At 42.7% G+C, this 19818-nt stretch overlaps 1 protein-coding gene across 5 annotated transcripts in view; it reads left to right on the top strand.

Annotated features, from left to right (window-relative positions):
- The window catches only part of ARHGEF40 (Rho guanine nucleotide exchange factor 40), a 52742-nt gene that overhangs the window by 20628 nt on the left and 12296 nt on the right, over positions 1-19818 (top strand). For 4 of the 5 annotated variants that reach the window (XM_060780610.2, XM_067469937.1, XM_060780608.2 and 1 more), the window contains exons 2-9: positions 2336-2533; positions 4902-6648; positions 12699-12819; positions 15866-15971; positions 16762-16860; positions 17131-17247; positions 18085-18183; positions 19060-19187. In XM_060780610.2, coding sequence (XP_060636593.2) covers positions 2336-2533; positions 4902-6648; positions 12699-12819; positions 15866-15971; positions 16762-16860; positions 17131-17247; positions 18085-18183; positions 19060-19187 — 2615 coding nt within the window. Of the gene's footprint in view, positions 1-431; positions 456-2335; positions 2534-4901; positions 6649-12698; positions 12820-15865; positions 15972-16761; positions 16861-17130; positions 17248-18084; positions 18184-19059; positions 19188-19818 lie in introns of those variants that run through there. The other variant, XM_067469938.1, reaches the window with a different exon arrangement.

Here is a 19818-nt window from a genome sequence, read left to right as displayed (position 1 = left end):
ACAGAAAAAAAGAAAAGAAAAAGAAGCCAGTGGTACAAATATGTCAATTTTAAGAGACTGCAGTCTTTCGTGTGTGTGTGTGTGTGTGTTGTAGAGCCAGGATAAAAGCCAAGGGTATGAAAGACTGCAGTCTCTTAAAATTGACATATATATGATATATATATGGACAGCTTTACTTGGAAATATAATTCCCCTGCTACCTACAAAACAGGCATACATATTTCCAAACTGTAAATCTGTGTAGTTTTCAGTGTGTGCTGCTTACAATCAAGTTGTAATCTGACTCTGTAGTGTTTGCCGAAGGTTCAAAAATAAAGCAAAATGAAATCATTTGCAAAGTCATTTGATCTGGATCTTCGCGACAAGGCAAGAGAGCAGGGCTCCAAACCCAGGAGCAGCCAAAAACAACATTTCAAAATGGTATTCCAGAATTTGGTTTGAATTCGATGCAACTGGTAGGCACTTTCCAAAAAGTTCTTCTTACGTTTTTTCTTTCTTTCTTTATTAGGTACGATTGAAAGCTTTAGCACAATGGCTGCTTCTTACTGTTGGCCACCTTCCCTTTGAGTCTCTCTCTCGGCCCCCCTATTTCCTTTGCTGGGTGGTGCTGCGGAAGGAATGAGCTCACAGCCGCTAATGTATTCCAGATGGAGCCTCGGGCTGCTCCGTTCTCAGGCCTTGGCACTCTCCCAAATGCTTTCTTTCTCGCCGCCCCCTTGTGCCCCCTGTTCCTTTAACACATTGGCCGATCTGTGCATGCATTGTGCCCTTTCCACAAGTCCCCATCTTGGGGCAACTTCCTCACTGCCCTGTCCCATTTATCATGCTGTGAGAGGGGAGCCTCTAAGAATGACGCATGATGAACCCATAGCTGCTTTAGGTCAGAGCTTCTTCAACTTAAACTTAAAACTCATGACCCCTTTCCATCCAAGAAATTTTTATGTGACCCCAGGTGTATAGCTATAAAAAATAAAACCTTAATGGAAAATAAATCAGCATTTGCAAGGCTCACTGAAAAGGCTGGTTTTCCTTTTTGTGGAGTACAGCTGAAGCATTTTCTGCAGAGTCCATTGTCAACACGGCATGTTATTGCTAACACATTTGTGTAAATGGGTGGCGTTCAGAAACCTTTTACTGTTGCCAATTTTTCTGTAATCCCAACATTTCTTTTTTTCATGTCAGGAGTGACTTGAGAAACTGCAAGTCTTTTCTGGGGTGAGGGAATTTGCCATCTGCAAGGAGTTTGTCCAGGGGATGCCCAAATGTTTTTGATGTTTTACCATCCTTGTAGGAGGCTTCTCTCATGCCCACACATGAGGAGCTGGAGCTGATAGGGGGAGCTCAACCTGCTTTCTCCAGATTCAAACCTCCGGTCTGTCAGTCATCAGTCCTGCCAGCACAAGAGTTTAACCCATTGCACCACCGGGGGCTCCTGGCTTGCATCCAACATTGAACTAAGGGGACATCATTTGGGATCAGGGCCTACAATTTAAGAAACTGTTCTCTAGGTACCCAGAATGGCCGAACTCTGCAGAGTGAGAGAAAATGGAAAATGGTCAAGAACAAGAGGCACTAGCACAGCATTATAAGTTTGGAATGAAGGGCGGAAAGCACAAGAAATGATGTTGCACCTCTCATGAGGGTTTTTGTGTGTGCCAGAAACGACTTGAGAAACTGCAAGTCACTTCTGGTGTGAAAGAACTGGCTGTTTGCAAGGACGTTGCCCAGGGGACACCCAGATGTTTTACCATCCTGTGGGAGCCTTCTCTCATGTCCCCGCATGGGAAGCAGGAGCTAACAGGAGGGAGCTCACCCCATCTCACAGATTCGAATCACTGACCTTAAGGTCATCAGTTGAGCCAGCACAAGAGTATAACCCATTGTGCCACCATGGCTCCTTAGGACCATGGGATTACACCAATACAAGTGGGGGACACTAAGAGTACAGTGATTGTTCTAAAATACTTAATGTTGCAGATATTGGCATGAGTTCTTTTGAGTCAAAATGAGCACTGCAAGTGTAGGGAGTGTAGGATTTGCCTGTAAAAGGTATTCTTGGATTCTAATGCTCATCACCCCATTCCATAGAATCGTAGAGTTGGAAGAGACCCCAAGGGCCATCCAGTCTAACCCCCTGCCATGCAGGAAAGGCACAATCAAAGCACCCTCAAGATGACCATCCAGCCTCTGCTTAAAAATCTTTGGAGTCCACCACATTTTGAGGCAACGAATTCTACAGTCAAACAGCTCTTGCTATCAGGAAGTCCTTCCTAATGTTTAGTTGGCATCTCTTTTTCCTGCTTTCCAAATACCTTTTCTTTGCTGTGTTTTGCAGGAACCTGAACCAGTGGAGGAATGCGTCCAGAGCACGCTGGCTGCCTTGTACCCCCCTTTCGAAGCCACTGCCCCCACCCTGTTGAGCCAGGTTTTTGAAGTGCTGGAGCGGACGTACCAACACGACGCCCTGCGCTACACCCTTGACTTCCTCGTCCCTGCCAAGCACATCCTGGCTCGCATCCAAAGTGAAGCCTGTGTGAGCTGCTGCCTCGGTTTGCCTCTCTTTTCGTTGGGAGTAGCACTTGAGTGAGAAGTCTAGCTCACTGACGCAGGGAGCAATGAAAGCCCTCAATGGGGCTTTTTTGGAATCTCAAAACAGGTTTAAACTGATTTAAATGAAGGGCAGGAGGCATTTATATGTCTCCCATATGTCTTGAACTTCAGCTCCCAGTAGCCCCAGCCAGTGTGGGGATGTGGAAGTTGTAATCCAAAACATCTGGGTTTCCTTCTATGATCTAAAGCAGATATGGAGAGCCTGTGGCCTTACAGATTTTGTTGGAAGATGCATGTTACCATCGTTCCTCTATTTCAGGCATGGATAATGTGGCTAGGGACAATGGGAGAATGTTATAGTCCATCACCATCTGGAAAGCAGCAGGTTCCCCTCCCCACACGAAAGCAGACTTTTTCTTTAACACGGAAATTCAGTTCTAGAGCGTGGCTGACTCTTAACTTCATCCTGTTTCCCATAAACCTTTCCCAACAATAACTTCAAGGTCCTGGCTGGCAAAAAAGCGTTGATAGATATGTCGTTATTTCCCTCACTCTGTGTTGTTTGTATTGTTTTCAAAGCCCTTTGAAATATTCATCCAAAAAATGGGCTCCCGATACTCCACCCAGCCACTGCCACATGTAATTTGTAGTACGTTTTATTGATTAGCCCATTGACTGTATCAAAACATTTGACACATACTCATACAGCATACAACCCACAGTACAACATAAACAAGCTGTTAGCAAGGTCTTGATCCAGATCAGATATCTACATCACCTCTACAGTTTACCCCAATCGACTCTAAATATCCAGTTCTCAGCTGTGTTGCTTTAAATAGAAAAAGGGCCATTTTATATGTTATTTTAGCATTCTGGCCAGCCAATAAAAATGTAGTTCTAATATACTAATCCCAGTGTGTTTTTTATATACAGTGTTCCCTTGCTACTTCGCAGTTCACTTTTCGTGGACTCGCTGTTATGATTGGCTGCCTGGGAGAGAGGCAGCCAATCATAAAAAAGAAAGAGAGCAGATACAAAGCGATATGTAAATCATGGCCTATAGCCCCTTCCTTATAGCTAGCAAAAAAATGCGCTATATATATCTTCCCTACTTCGCAGATTTTCACTTTTTGTGGGTGGTCCTGGAACATAACACCCACAATAAGTGAGGGAACACTCTCTCTTTCTTGTACAAGTTACAACTAAACAGTACACGTGTGATATCTTATACCTCTGATGCTCTACAGATCCAAAATCTATTGTCGAAGGCTTTCATGGGTTGTTGTGTGTTTTCCGGGCTGTATGGACATGTTCCAGAAGCATTCTCTCCTGACGTTTTGCCTGCATCTACTTCAACTGGAGAAGTCAGCCATAGCAGAGCACTTGATGAACCAACCTGGACACAGCATATTATTTGAGAACACAGAACTGCTGGACCACTCTAACAACTACCATGTCAGACTACACAGAAAGGCTACTGAAATCCACAAGCATGTGGACAATTTCAACAGAAAGGAAGAAACTATGAAAATGAACAAAATCTGGCTACAGTATTAAAAAACTCTAAAATCATAACAGTAAATAAAGAACACTCAAAACAGGGGAACTCCAGACAAGAAACAATCAGGGACAGCTAATCACCTCTCAACAAAGAATTCCGCCAGGCAGTAAGAAGCCACGCCTGAAATTACTAGGCCATTCAATGCTAAGCAAGGTGGCCAATGGTAACATTCACACCTATCTCAAACAGACAAGAGTTCTTTCTCCCACCCTGGACATTCCAGAGATATAAACCCAATTTTCCTAGTTTCCAACAGACCTCACAACCTCGTAGGATGCCTGCCATAGATGCAGGTGAAATGTCAGAGGAGAATGCTTCTGGAACATGGCCATACAGCCCAGAAAACACACAGCACCCCAGATCCAAAATAATTCATTATATGGAACTTGGTTAAACGTTCCATGTTTGACCACTGTAATTTGTATGCATTTCATAACTGTGCCACACAAAGGCTGAAACTGAGTGCAGTAGTTCTCATCCTAAACACCTCAGCCTTTGTGTATAAAGCAAAGCATTTTAAGTCTGTAAGATGGTGAAAGTGTGCTTAAAAGTTAAGTAGCTGATGCAATTCCTTGAGCCAAGAATGAAGAGACAATCAGCATTTCTCTTGGCCAGAGTATGACTTTTTACCCCTCTAGAAGGCTGGCAGAAGTGGAACAAATGAGGCAAAATAAACAAATAAACACAAATGTGCATGTTTTATACAGGTCACTGATTCCTTGGTACAGTTTCCCAGTTCTTTGTGTCATTCTGCCTCTCCTCTTTCTGTCTCTGTCTCCCTCCTCTTCAGGCCCAGTACAGTGGCTTTGTGTTTTGCCATGAAGGTTGGCCACTCTGCCTTCGTGAGAAAATCCTGGTGCAGCTGGGTTCCCTGCCCTGGCAACGCCTTTGCCCTGGAGACTTCTACCTGCAAGTGGTGCCTCACCGGGAGTGTGCCCCACGCCTGGTCCTGAAGTGCCTATCTCCAGAGGGCCACCGTGGGGTTCAGGAGCTGCCGGTGTCCCCTGACTCCTACCCGTTCCTTTTCACCATCGAGTGGCTCAACGGCATCAACAAGGAACGGCGGGTGGGACGCCTAGAGCGTTGCCTGTTGGCAGCAGGGGAAAAAGTGCTGAGCCTTCCCTGGCCAGAATTAGTGTACCCCCAGTTTGTGCACAAAGATGGATTCATCGTGGGTCAGCGCTGCCCTGTAGATTTGTCTCCAGAAGTGTTGGGAGCACGGAGTCCTGGGGACGGACGCCATTCTGGGGGAGAGAATCGGGAATCTGAGGGAGAATACGTTCACCTCTTAGAAGTCAGTCCTACTTTACACCAAGTACCCCGGATCCCAAAGCCTTGTGGTACTCAGATCCAGACCATGCCTGCCCGCAAGGGACACAGCAAGAGCCGGAACAGGCGCCACCGAGCCTGGCTTCACCATAAGTCTGGGTGCGGGGAAAATTTTGCCTTACGCCAGGTTGCCAAAGCCCAGGAAGCAGAGAAATCTAGCCAAGAAAGCGGCACACTGGGTGACAGGATTGATCAAATGAAAGGTGGAGGTCTAAGCCTGGCTTTGGGTCATATGTCAGAAACATCTAAGATGGTGGGGAGTGTGAGTCCTGGTCAGCCAGAGCAAAACCAGAGTCTTCATACCAATAAGGCACAACCTAACGTCTTTGGGGGTGCTACCAATACCGCTGAGCTGGGGAAATCAGGATCTGGCCATCAAAATCCAGTTCATTCCAGAGAGCAGAACATTGAGAACCAGTCTCCAGTCATGGCCACACCAAAACGTGCTGCCAAGGGAAACCGAAGGAAAAAAAAGGGAGCTGGGAGAGGAGCTGGTGGTGGCAGAACTAAACAAGGAGGTGATTTGACTAGCAAAGAAGCAACCGCTTCTGTTGATGCAAAAGAAGCTAAGAAGGAAGTAGTCTGCATTAGTCCAAAAGAACAGGATTCTGGGAAAAGAGAAGAAAATGTTGGTACCTTAGAACAAGCTGTTGGTACTGAAGAAGGCTGTGCTGATGTTGCTGATTGTAATGTTCCCCCAGAGAGAAATGATAATGCGGAAGACAAGAGAGTTGATGCTGGAGAGGAGGGTGCTGGCCCAAGAGAGTGCAGTGTTGGCAGCAGAGAACCAGAGAGTGGTATGGAAAAATGTTCTGCTGGTATGGAAGATAGTACTGCCAACACCGAAGACAGAACTGTCATCCAAGAAGGCCAAGGCCTTAGCACTGAAGAGGTGGTTACTGTAATTGATCCTGGTCAACCAAGTGTTGACGCAGCAAAGCAAGACCTTGACACCATAGAACAAGAAGCGGACAATTGTGAAGGACATTGTTTGGTAGAAGAGGATCCCATCGTTGGCACTAATGAATCCAAGCTTGCTACATTGCCAAAGGAGAATGAGCCAAGTATTGATGGGAAAGAGGAACCCCTGAGCGTAGAAGCTGATCCGAGGCCAGAGAAAACAGAGAATTCCTCTCCATCATCCAGAGCGCATCTTGGGCAGTCTGTGAACTGGGCACTTCTGGAATCTGGCATCTTTGCTTTAACAGGTAAGTCAGTATCAGGGTGCTTCTGGATAGAAGGAAATTTCTTGGTAGGACTATCAGCTGGCTGGGTTTGCTTTGTTTGAAGTCCCTGGAAAGGATACCGAGAAAAACAAATTATCTAATGCAGAAGTGGGCAACACGTGGATTGCACTTGGCATCCCAAGTGCTTCTCAATATTGCTTCCAATGCTGCAAAATATGAATGATGCAGTGGCAAAAAAGCTGATGTTTTCTTTAAAAACTGAGTGATAGGGGAAATAAGCAGTTTGTTTTAAAGCAGAATCACACTTTTAAAAACATCTCAAGAAGGTGATTCTGCTTAAAATAAAGCATATGCCCCACAAATTATGATTTCTATTTGCTTATCCAGGCATTTTAAATTCATGCAGTGCTGCTATGAATGTTTTTGTCTGTTCATTGTTCTAATCAGATACAGATCTGTTAGTATGTTAAAATTATTACACCTCTTAAGTGATCCTTTTGCCATGTGATGGGTGGAGTGCAACTAATTAATTGTATAGCTAAAATATATCAATTTTAGGCATGTGTTGTTTAGCTTGGCCAATAGCAAAGTTGCATCCCGCAGCCTGGCTTTCTGCAAAAGGAAACTCCTTGGGCTGCCTGTCCTTTAACCAACATTTTTGCCATCTTACTAAACATCACGAGGTCTGAGCTAAACAAGCCGCCTCGCTCGCCACAACACAACCGTTTGCAAAAACCGCTCCCTCACCCGAAGCCACAAGACACAACCCGGAATAACACTAGAGCCGTGATCATGTTACCAAAAGCTTGTGGCTTGCAAAATGGGAGGCCGGCTGTCCTGAGGGGGTATTGGCTAAATGGAAACATAAATGAAGGCATTACTAAAAAGGAACAAACGTGGGGGGAGCAGGGTAGAGAATACAGCGAATGAATTGTGGAGAACTTAAAAGGCAGTCCAGGCCACCAGCCAGGACAAAAGGAAGTTCTGCTTTCCACAACACAATTCTTTAGGATCCCTTTTCAGCAAAACAATTGCCCTAACATTCTTTATTATGGTGTAACAACACTTCACCCAGACTGATGCTCCAGGAAAGTTTTGAAACAATGCATAAAAGATTATTACATTCTGCCAGTTGTCCACAGTCATTGGAGATGTAGTGCTCCTGAACTTCGACCTTTTGTTCAGCCAGCTGGCTAAGGTTCACAAATTTGCAAGAATCACATAGTATGGAAATGACAACATTTTGATACCACTTCAAATACCATGACTACATGAAATCATGGGGTAGGTTTTGCATATTAGTGAGGGGCAATTAGGGTCCGCGATGGTGCAGGGCGTTAACCAGCTAAGTTGCAGAACTTGCTGATTGGAAGGTCGGTGGTTTCAATCCATGGGACAGGGTGAGTTCCCATTGGGTTGTTGTAGGTTTTTTCGGGCTATATGGCCATGGTCTAGAGGCATTCTCTCCTGACGTTTTGCCTGCTTCTATGGCAAGCATCGTCAGAGGTAGTGAGGTCTGTTGGAACTAGGAAAAAGGGTTTATATATCTGTGGAATGACCAGGGTGGGACAAAGGACTCTTGTCTGCTGGAGCTAGGTGTGAATGCTTCGACTGTCCACCTTGATTAGCATATAATGGCCTGACAGTGCCTGGAGCAAACTTTTGTTGAGAGGTGATTAGATGCCCTTGTTTGTTTCCTCTCTGTTGTTGTGCTGTTGTAATTTTAGAGTTTTTTTTAAATACTGGTAGCCAGACTTTGTTCATTTTCATGGTTTCCTCCTTTCTGTTGAAATTGTCCACATGCTTGTGTATTTCAGTGAGTTCCCATTGTTAGCCCCAGCTTCTGCCAGCCTTACAGTTTGAAAACAGGCAAATGTGAGTCAATCAATAGGTACCGCTTTGGCGGGAAGGTAACCGCGCTCCATGCAGTCATGTTGGCCACATTACCTTGGAGGTGTCTACAGACAACTCTGGCTCTTCGGCTTAGAAATGGAGATGAGCACTATCCCCCAGAGTCAATTAGACTTAATTTCAAAGGGAAACCTTCACCTTTACTAATTAAAATTGATCACAGGCATACAATAGAATTGGAAGGACAATAGTTTTATACAAGCTGACAGTGATTCCACAGGGCATAAAACCGCAGTTGGCTATCATTATTCAAGGTGCTTAGCACCTAACTTCTTTTGACATATATAAGAATTGATCTCGGAACTAATCTCCCCCAGCTCTGGCATTAAAGTAGCAATAATAACAAAAGAAATAATTTAAAATTTGCTGTCCTTTAATGACATTTTCTGAAAACAGTTGCCTGAGGCAGCCACTTCCCATTGCCTAATAGGGTATCCAAATCTTCATTGTCTCTGGCTGTTGTGGGGAATGACCACTGTTTGACCTATTTTCCATATGTTTAGTCTCCTTTAAGTAGCATCTAGGCTGGGGAATAGGGACAGGATATTGGTTTTCTTTTCAGGTGAGATGCTAGTGACCTTTTGGGCTGAATCCAACATTTTCATCTTGCAGAATGGGTCCTTCTCAAATTTAAGGATGTTTTCCACCAGTAGAAGACTTTATCAGAGAATTGAAACCTTTGAATTCCGTCCTAGGAATCACCACATTGTGATATTCCAATTAGATTGGAAAGATCTTTTGGGATCAAATTGCACAGTGTATCTATATAGAATGGTTGCAGAGCAAAAGACCAGGGGGAAAAGAGGAATCTCATGATAGCAGTGCTGTGTCACTATGTGGATGTGTATTTATAAATAGGGTGAGGAACATAGTTTATGTCAAGTGCCACATTGCCTTGGATAGTTTTTCTTGCATGCCTATGGAGGGTGGGTCTAGAGCCAAAAGTAAGTATTCCTTCTTATTCTTTTACTCCTTCCTTTTTCTGCCATTCTCTTTCTTTTCTCTCTCTCAGTGTTTTGCTCCTCTATAGCAGTGATTCAACTCCCAGAAATCCTAACAGCTGGTCAACTGGCTGGGATTTCTGGGAGTTGTAAGCCAAAAATATCTGGCAACCCCAGATTGAGAACCACTGCTCTATAGGATGTGACCATGGTGATTAAAGAGGAATCATAGCTCTATAATTTGTGTAGTGTAAACATGCCTCAGATTTATAATTATTATCCAGACATCAACATATCTGTTCTCCTGTTAACTTAGAGAAGTATTTTGGATTTCCCAGGTAGACTAGAGAAATGAATGGCAAATATCCTTTTATTAGTACAGAAGCCAAAGTTCTGTATTGTATGTTTGTTGCTAAAGTAAATGGTAGGAATTTGTAGGAAATGGAATGTTTGATTTGGAGGGAAATTGCATTTCTTTTTCCAACACTGAATGGGAACACAACCCTGAGAAGATGGAATACTGGCTTTTTGAAATGGAGAATGAGCTCAGGAATTTTTCCTGTAATAATAACATTTTTTTTCTAAATGTCTGTTTCTGCTTTAATAGATGGAAATGATTTTCAGACATTGGTGGCTTGTGGTTGCCTCATTCCTATCCTACATATTTCAGATGGTATGCACACACGAATCTAGATGGACAAATAAAAATAGTAGCGTGTAAGCAGTGGACCCTCTGAGTTTACTTGATTGGTTTCAATCCAGTTTTGTATTTTGGAACATTTTCTGGGATGTTTCCTATTATTCTGTAGTGTAACTGATTTTATTCTTGTACACTCTATTTTTATTCTGTTCCATCTATACCTAGTAACAGATGAAACTCCAGAAACTACGCCTCTCATCCTCTGACTATTTTAATGCTTCCTGCATGACATGCTAAGAATAACCCTTTGATATGCCAGAAGGTGTGGAATGTGTGGTCCTCCTCATGTTGTTGGACTCCAAATCCCATCAATCCAATTCATAGGGCCATTGGGCAGGGATGATGGGTGACATCAGCTGTGCCAAAGTTTACACTATCAGACCATACTTCTTTTCTCACAGAATGCAGGACTATGGGAGTTATAGTATTTGAACTTTTTCGACTGGGTAGAAGGTCATAAACGGAGACATTTCTTGTTGTTTATTCATTCAGTTGCTTCCAACTCTTTGTGACCTCATGGACCAGCCCACACCAGAGCTCCCTGTCGGCCGTGGCTACCCTCAGCTCCTTTAGAGTCAATCCAGTCACTTCAAGGATTCCATCCATCCATCTTTCCTTTGGTCAGCCCTTCTTCTTCCTTCCATTTTCCCCAGCATCATTATCTTCTCTAAGCTTTCCTTTCTTCTCATTATGTGGCCAAAGTACTTCAACTTTGTTTCTAATACCCTTCCCTCCAGTGAGCAGTCGGGCTTTATTTCCTGGAGGATGGACTGGTTGGATCTTCTTGCAGTCCAAGGCACTCTCAGAATTTTCCTCCAGCACCACAGTGCAAAAGCATCTATCTTCCTTCGCTCTGCCTTCCATATGGTCCAGCTCTCACATCCATACCATTGCTTTAACTTTGCGGATCTTTGTTGCCAGTGTCATGTTGCTCTCCTCCCAAGAAGTAAACGTCTTCTGGTTTCTTCTGACATTTCTATATATACAAATTTGACTTTTGGACTTGGTTTCCCAATTTTGTGTTAGTACCATAATAGAGGTTGGAAGTCAGGCAGTAAAGTTTTGTAATTTGATGGCCCATCTCAAACAAACAAGGAATGATGTACTGCTATTTTGTGTGGCAAATGTCATCATGCAGTTCTCTTCAGTAATTTGCAATGACTTGGAGCATTATAGGCAAACAACTACAGTCAATCTAAAAGAATCTATATTGTAGACTCACAGAGGTGGAAGAGAACATAAGAGCGGTTCAATCCAAACTCCTGCAATCTAGGGATACACAATCTGCCTGCAGTCAGAATTTCTCTTTTTGTTATGTTCCTTCAGGTCATTTCTGATTTATGGCAATGATGATGATGATGATGATGATGATAATAATAATAATAATAATCTTTATTTTTGTACCCCGCCTCCATCTCCCCGAAGGGAATCAGGGCGGTTTTCATGGGGACAAGCCCGAACAGACATAGATGCAATAAAATAAGACAAAATCATAATAATATCAACCAACATCATGAAAAATCAATAGCCTGAAGCAGTAATAAATACTGAAGTTGGAGGGTAGGAGCTTGTGCAATACAGTTTCAAGACGGGCTGGTGGAAAAGTACAAGAGCCAATAATAAATTAGGACTAGTAGGGCAATGTCTTTTAGAATGCCGAATCTATAGGGCAGAGTACAGTGATAAAGTACAGGAGCTGATAGTACATTTTAGTTGGGGGCCAATTATATAGTGAACTGTTTCGTCATAGGCACAGTGGAACATCCATGTTTTTAGGTTCTTGTGAAAGGTGGCCAGGGTAGGTGCCAGTGTAATCTCCTTGGGAGACAGTTCCAGAGCCGGGGGGCCACCACCGAGAAGGCCTTCTCCCTCGTCTCCATCAGCTGTGCTTGAGACAGAGGTGGGACAGAGAGAAGGGCCTCCCCAAAAGATCTTAGAGTCCGGGCAGGTTGGTAAGGAATATATATCATGGAGTTTTATTGGCAGGATTTGTTCAAAGACAGTTTACTGTTGCTTTCCTCAGAGGCTGAGAAAGACAGTATGACTTGCCCAAGCTTAGCTCATGTGTTTCCATGACTGAGTGGAGATTTGAACCCTAATCTCTCAGTCTATACTCAAACCAGTATCATACTGGTGCTCTAACTTATGGTACTGGGTTGAAAACCATCACAGGGATTGATTGATTGGACTTGTATATACCTCTCAACTCACAAGAGCTGCAGCATCAACGTCCGGGGAAGAAAAGCATTTGAGACATTATGAACCATTTGAGTATAGTTCTCTCATCACATCCCTTTAGTGGAAGCACAATATGTTTAGCATGAGCAACTTTAGTGGCAGGTGAGCTCTGTGACTCTGGAAGTTTCATTTAGGCCAGTATGGGGTAGAATCAAGCCTGTGATGTGCAAGTGCGCTTTGGGATTTTGAGTGGCACCTGCTATGAATGGTGCTGAAGAGCTCTTTTAAGTAGACAGCTGTAGAGATATAACTCATGTTTTCCTTATTTTTCACCCATACAGGAGGAATGGACAAGGCAGGACACTCCTTGTTAACGATAGTGCCACAGCCTCTTCAAGATAAGCTGCCTCCAGGACAAGAAGATCTTGTCAATACCTTGAGATATATGCACTCGCTTCTCAGGTAAGCTATCATTAGATGGAGTTATTTCAGAGAGTAGCAGAGACTGGACTTATCCATGTTAGCTTTATCCCTACAACAAGGGTGGCCAGCTGCAGAAGAGGCAGAGGACTTTTTTCCTTGCATCCCCCACAAGCAGGCTGCGCCATTGTATTTTGTAGGGAGTTTGTGAGTCTTCTGGAGTCACTCTGGGATCCATAAGATTGTATGCAGTTCATAGGTTCCACGTTGCCCATCCTGGTCTGCAATATTCCCCTTGAGCCAAGTAGGACTACTCCCAAGATGTGATGTAGCATGAATTAAAGGACAAGATGGTACCACTTCCTTCCCACATTTATGTACACAAGCTGTTTGGAATGACAGTTGGATCTTGTTTTTGATATTGGTAACAATACAGGGTTCTTAAGGGTCACAAGACAGGCTGAATGGTCCATATAGCTCTGTCCCGTACTACTTCACTGCTACTCCTTGCTTCAGAGCTCCTTCCTTCTTATGCAGTCGCCTCACTCTGCCTTATGTTAGGCCTGATCTTGGTAGCTTCAAGCCACTAGTTTGGGTTGGTTGCTAATCCCTTGTTACAGGCAGTTGACTGAAGGAGGTAATGTTGGTAAGTGAAGATTCAGTATTACTCTACGTCAGTAGGTCTCAGCCTGTGGGCCCCCAGGTTTTTGGCCTACAACTCCCAGAAATCCCAGCTAGTTTACCAGTTGTTAGGATTTCTGGGAGCTGAAGGCCAAAATATCTGGGGAACCACAGGTTGAGAACCACTGCTCTACATAACAGTTCTCTTAGACCTCTTCTACACCATCTGATCCCAGATTACCTGCTTTTCCCAGATTATGTGGCACTGGAGACTCATATAATCCAATTCAAAGCAGATAATCTGGGATCAGAACCTGGGATATAGAGTACTGTAGATCCAACCTTATTCCACTTTAACTGCCCTGGTTTAGTAGTTTGTTGAGGTTATAATGCTATCTGGCTGAAACATTTAAATAGCCCCTCTAAGCTGCAACTTCTAGGAATCCATAGGATGGATCCATGGCAGTTAAAGTGGAATAATAGTGCTAACATTGTGTGATTTGACTGTCCCCACATTGACTTTTGTATGTAGAATGGAAGCCAGTGGTTGGTTCACACTTGCCTCAAACAGACAACAGTTCTTTCTCCCACCCTGAACATTTCACAGATATATAAACCCCACTTGTCTAGTCTCCAACAAACCATAGTAACCTAGTGATGGTTGTCAACTTGTCCTTCATGTAAGATAAGCACAGGTTCATCTCAGGTAGCATAAATTTACAGGGCTAAATCAGTTCTGTAAACATCTGTCCCAAGAGCTTCCCAGGATGATCCTGCAGGAAATTTGTTATATCAGCCTCTTGGCAGTAACAGCTGTGCTAAATGCAAAAGCCAGCTTCAGGATTTCCTTCCAAAGAATCCTGAAATAATTCACTGAGGCAGGTGGAAAATTCAGGAAATTCTCCTCATAAAACCATAGCTCTTAAGGACACTGCTCTGGGAAACCATTAACAAATTGGCTTGAAATCAGTTTTTTTAAATGAATGGCTACTTTGAGTCAGGAGATTAAAAGTGTGTTTGAGACACTATAGCAATAATAGTTAACAGAATGAGTCATGAGTTGAAAAGGGCCCCTTTGCCATAGCTGTGAATTCATTTGGCAATTTTAAGCAAGCAATTTTAACTCCCTAATCTATAATACAGAAATAATAACACCAACCTATAGGGTTGTTTTAAGTTTGCAGAAATGGCACATGTAAACACATTGGAAACTTGGGGACCTAATCCTACATTTACAGTTATATAATTAGTCACTCTCATTACATTTATATGTCCAGTTATAATGGCTTCCCAATTGAGCAATTCTTTAATTTTGCTAATAACATATTTTTTCTGTATTCTGTGTGTATCCAAATTGGTACCACAGAAAGAGGGAGAGAGGAAACACACATACATGCCAACATTAGCCCAGTTTCTCCATTTATAGAATGAGTACAGGTGTGCTATAATACTGGCTATATTTTTGTATAAATCGACTTCATGTATAAGTTGATGGCACGTTTTGAGGTCAAAATTAGGGATTTTGATTTGACCCATGGATTAGTCAAGCCAGGTTTTTGGGGTTAGATTTTTAGTGAAATTTCTAGATTTATACATGAGTATATACAGTAATTCGCAGTGCTTACAGAAAGTACCATGGTGTTCTTAGCTCAGGGTTTCTCAACGTGGGGTCGGGACCCCTGAGGTGGGGTTGCAAGGGGGTGTCAGAGGGGTCGCCAAAGGCCACCAGAAAACACAGTGTTTTCTGTAAGTCATGGGCGTCCTATGTGGAAAGTTTGGCCCAATTCTATTGTTGGTGGAGTTCAGAATGCTCTTTGATTGTAGGTGAACTATAAATACCAGCAACTACAACTCCCAAATGTCAAAGCTTTATTCCTCAAACTCTACCAAGGTTCACACCTGGGTATATTGAGTATTTGTGCCAAGTTTGGTCCAGATCCGTCATTGTTTGAGTCCACAGTGCTCTCTGGATCTAGATGAACTACAACTCCCAAACTCAAGGTTGATGCCCACCAAACACTTCCAGAATTTTCTGTTGTGCCTGTGTGCCAAGTTTGGTTTAATTCCATCATTGGTGAACTATAAATCCCTTCAATTACAACTCCCAAATGACAAAATCAATAGCTCCTTCCCAACCCCACCAGTATTCAAACTTGGGTGTATAGGGTATTTTTGCCAAATTTCGTCCAGTGAATGAAAGTGAATCCTGCACTAGATGACGATTCATAACCATAGCAAAATTACAGTTACAGCAATGAAAATAATTTCATGCTTGGGGGTCACCACAACCTAAGGAACTGTATTAAGGGGTCATGGCATTAGGGAGGTTGAGATTCACTGTCTTAGCTGGTCTTATGTGTGGAATATGGTCTTCAGTTCCCATATGCTGGCCCAGTTGTCAGGTAAATTTCCCTAGTGGTAAGAACATCATCCTAATTCTACCAGTTTCTCTTTTCACATCTTCTAGGCAAGAGCTGAAGGCCCTGGGGATGACAGTGCTGTTAGACCTGAGCCAGGTGGACGACTGGGCTTTCCAAGCCCCTGTGCTACTGCCAGCCTTACATGCATTCCAGGTACCATCTTGACTTAACTTCAGGAGCTGGCTTGCCATGTCTTAAAATGTTCTACCCTTGAACTTTGCTTGTGACTTCCTTAAAATATTGTCTGTGAAAAACGCTTCATTTTTATAAAATAAAACCAGCCAACCCCCTCACCAACCTGTAGTAATTTTGGATTGACTTCATAATGAAAGAGTACAAAGAGGGTCAGGGGAATAAGAGTAAACATGCTGTCTTGGCATCTCATGTCCAGGAAACTTGTGATGTGTAATGAGGAGAAACAATCTTCTCATTGTTATAATTAAAAATGCAGTTGCATTTCTCTCCTGCACACACCATTAAAGTGATACAGGTCCATTATCCCTTATCTGAAATGCTTGGGACCACAAGTCTTTGGGATTTTTTCAGATTTTGGAATACTTGCATATACATATACAGTACAAGCAGTTGCCAGGTTATGAACAAGATAGATTATGTGAGTTTGTTCAGAACATACACATTTTAAAGTCTGTTTACATATAAACATGTAAACTATATATGTGTATGATCTGAAGGTATTTTTTTTTACAATATTTTAATAATTATGTGCATAAAACAAAGTCTGTGTACATTGAACTATCAAAAAACAAATGTGTCAAAATCTTAGCTACCTGTGTGGACAGTTTTGGGTTGTGGGATTTTTAATAAGGAATGGTCAGCCTGTACTGGAATTTATTTTTATATTTTTCAAATGTGGTCTCGAGAGGTGTGTGTAGTTTCAGCCCTGAAAATGAACTATCCTGAAATGAGAGCCTTTTCTCTTTAGGAGAGTTCTCCACCTCCCATCAGTCACCTGCTAGTGGTCTTGCCACCTGATGACCGTTTTGTTCCCCACAAAGAGGAGCTGGCCTTGGAACCTGCAGTGGTAAGTCCTCTAAAACGTATCATAGTAGCCATATAGTACAAATGGGGTACCCAGTGTTCCAATGAATTAAACTATCCTGGTCCTCCTCCTCTCTGAAAGAATTATGAATACCTAGAAATCTCCTGGAATGTTTCCTAATTTTGGCCTAAGCCTGGTTCATGGCTGAGGTAGGTTCAGAGAATAAATGATGAAGAAGTTGAGGGTGAGTATTGCGTTTAGAGATCAGATGTGTGAACATTAAGTACCTGATATAGTTGTCTTGTTGTACAGGCTGTGCAACTTCTCCCTCTTTCTGAACTGTCTCATCATGTGGCCCTGGACCAGCTGACTAAAACGTTAGGTGGGACCATGCACTATTCACCACTAAAATGGGTTGCAGAGCACCAGGTAAGGGAAACAATTAATTAAATGAGCTCCACAACATTCTCCTCAGGAATCAATCCAATTTGTCTCCAGTGTTTTGTAGGATCCCATGCCCTGGAATTTCCTTTTGCTTCTTACTCCATATTTTTAATATTTTTCCCACAATGTCCAGATAACCCTTTCTTTTCAGACTTCAGCTTTCCCTTGTTACTTATAAGAACTCTACACTCCTGTCCAATTGCGTGTGGGTTCTCCATTAAATTGGAACGGCCCACAAGGTGCTGTAGACATAGAAGCTCTATTAACAGATTGGTGTGAATCCTGCTGGGACAATATGGTTTATCTAAGTGCAATTCTTCATGTACATCCTCACTCTTTATATCTCACCGACCTGGCCCTATCATTAGGCAGATGGAGGTAAATACCTCAGATAATGGGGTGCAGTATGGCATGTTTTCATGAACTCTGTCCTCTTCTGCTCAAGGAAAAAATTCTGTATGCTTTGCAACATGGCCTAGCGCTAGTCCACAAGCTATGGACTGCCAGGTCAAAACTAGGAAGAAGCAAGTTGCAGCAAGTAGGAAGAAGTCCTATTCCCTGGACTATTAGGAAAAAATATCTATGGTAATACTTCAGATCAGAAGTCCTGAGAAGTACCACCCTAAATAACTCTTAACTCATGGAGTGGTGTGGTGGAGGAGCCTATCTCATCAGTTATTATTCAAAAATAAAATTTAATGTCCTGGTTCAATAGCTTCTGAAAGTAGACTGTGGAAGAAGTCTTGTCCCATGCCTGAGAGAGCAAAATGGCTTGATCTCTGATGCTCACCTCCCTGCCTCTTTCTCTGTTTTCCTGTACAGGCTCTTGAGCAGCTCCAGGAACTCTGCCGTAGTGTCCTGCAGGCTGTTTGTGAGGCCAGTGCCCACCTCAAGGCAGTTGGAACGGCATCCAGTCAGGAGGTAAAATTATGTGAAACCTTTCTGGAGGTTATGAAGGCATGATGTTCAAGTCTGCTGCTGGAATCCAGACCTGCTGCAATTCTCCATCTTCAGTTATCCCGGAAAACCACCTTCAGCTCTATTGCTGGTTAGACCAGTGGTGGGATTCACACAAACCTCCAGATGTTAGACTGTAATCCCGGCAGCCATAGCCAACGTAGCCAGTGGAGAAGAGTGCTGGGAGTTGCAGTTGAACATCTTGAGTGTTGCATGATGTGCTCCACTGGCTCAATCTCAATCATAGCCACGGAATTGAGCTACTAGATAATTGGCATTCAACTGTTTTCTTTTCATAATAACTGTATAAGAAGGGCAGCAAGAACATGTTGCCCTGTTCTCTTAGCAATAATAGAAATGTATCTGTGTTGTTGCATTATTCAGAAAGGGTTGTAAGTTTGTTCACATCTTAGTCACTAATGGAAATTTGAATGTTGTATGTAAAGCTTATTTAACTCAGAATCCTTTAACTAGAATGGCCAGTGCAGTCATTGTTTTCCAAAAAGATAACTTTTCCAAGCTCTGATGGAAAGTTGCTTCATTTGTGTATGATTTATCCACATCACGCTTGAAACTAGAAGCAGGGCAAATAATTGATCCTTATGATGTATGAACCTAGTATTTATAGATTTTGGTATTAATTTGATTTTTTTATGCCTTTATAATTCTCAAGACCTATAGCCTTGGTTATAATCTTCTTGGGCTGCAATGTACAGGTCCTAAAATCTCATAGCCACCATGGTTGGCAAAAAAACCTGCCTAGGGGGAATTCTGGGAGTTGTAGTCTGAAAGGTAAGTTTTACCAGCTCGGCGCTAATCCCTGATGTCTCATCACCACAGGAAGTGTCAGCACAGATCACGTTGCACCAAGAGACGATGCGGAAACTGCTCTCTGAGCCGCGTCTTCTGGAGCTTCAACGCCGTGGGGGGTCCTTGTTGGCCTGGCTGCCCCCGCTGGGTCCCTGCAGGTGAGAACTGGGGCTGGGGCCTAGTAATAGTTTCAAATTCTCTTCCTATCCCTCTTGAAATTTTTCAGCTTTTTAGAAGCATGTCATCTTCCAAAGCTGCTGTTTCTTAGCAAAATTATGTCAGTGAAGATAATCACCCCTCAAATTATTTCTAAATCCCACTATACATTTGAGTCCTGCTCATTTAAGTTTCCTAAACATTGAGTCAGTCCTCCAGTGTTACAAGGGCAAGTCCAAGATATTTTGGTATTTTAAGCAGAATAGAAACTGTCCTCTCTTGCGCCAGTGTCAAGGTGTACAGTAATGTAGGCTAGTCAAGTTACTTTGATTCACAAGGCAGAAAATTTCACAAGATTCTCCCTTTCTGCAGGACAGTAAAAGTACCACAATAATAGCATGCAACACAATTGTTGTTCTTGGTTAGAAATTTCATTTCCTAATTGGTTCTATCATAAAAACATGGAAAAGGTTTATTAAAGTGCAAAAACTTTGCTTTTGCAGAATATCATATAGCACATTTTGCTATAGTTTTTCAATGAATATCTCATAAGGTCTTAACCAGTTCAACAGTTTGTGACAGTCACAAAAATAAAGTTTTTGGAGTATAACAACTACTTTCAAAGTAAGTACA

The sequence above is a fragment of the Anolis sagrei genome, chromosome 6 (assembly GCF_037176765.1).
Source record: "Anolis sagrei isolate rAnoSag1 chromosome 6, rAnoSag1.mat, whole genome shotgun sequence".
Classification (NCBI taxonomy): domain Eukaryota; kingdom Metazoa; phylum Chordata; class Lepidosauria; order Squamata; family Dactyloidae; genus Anolis; species Anolis sagrei.
This window is presented reverse-complemented; position numbering and strand designations above follow the sequence as displayed.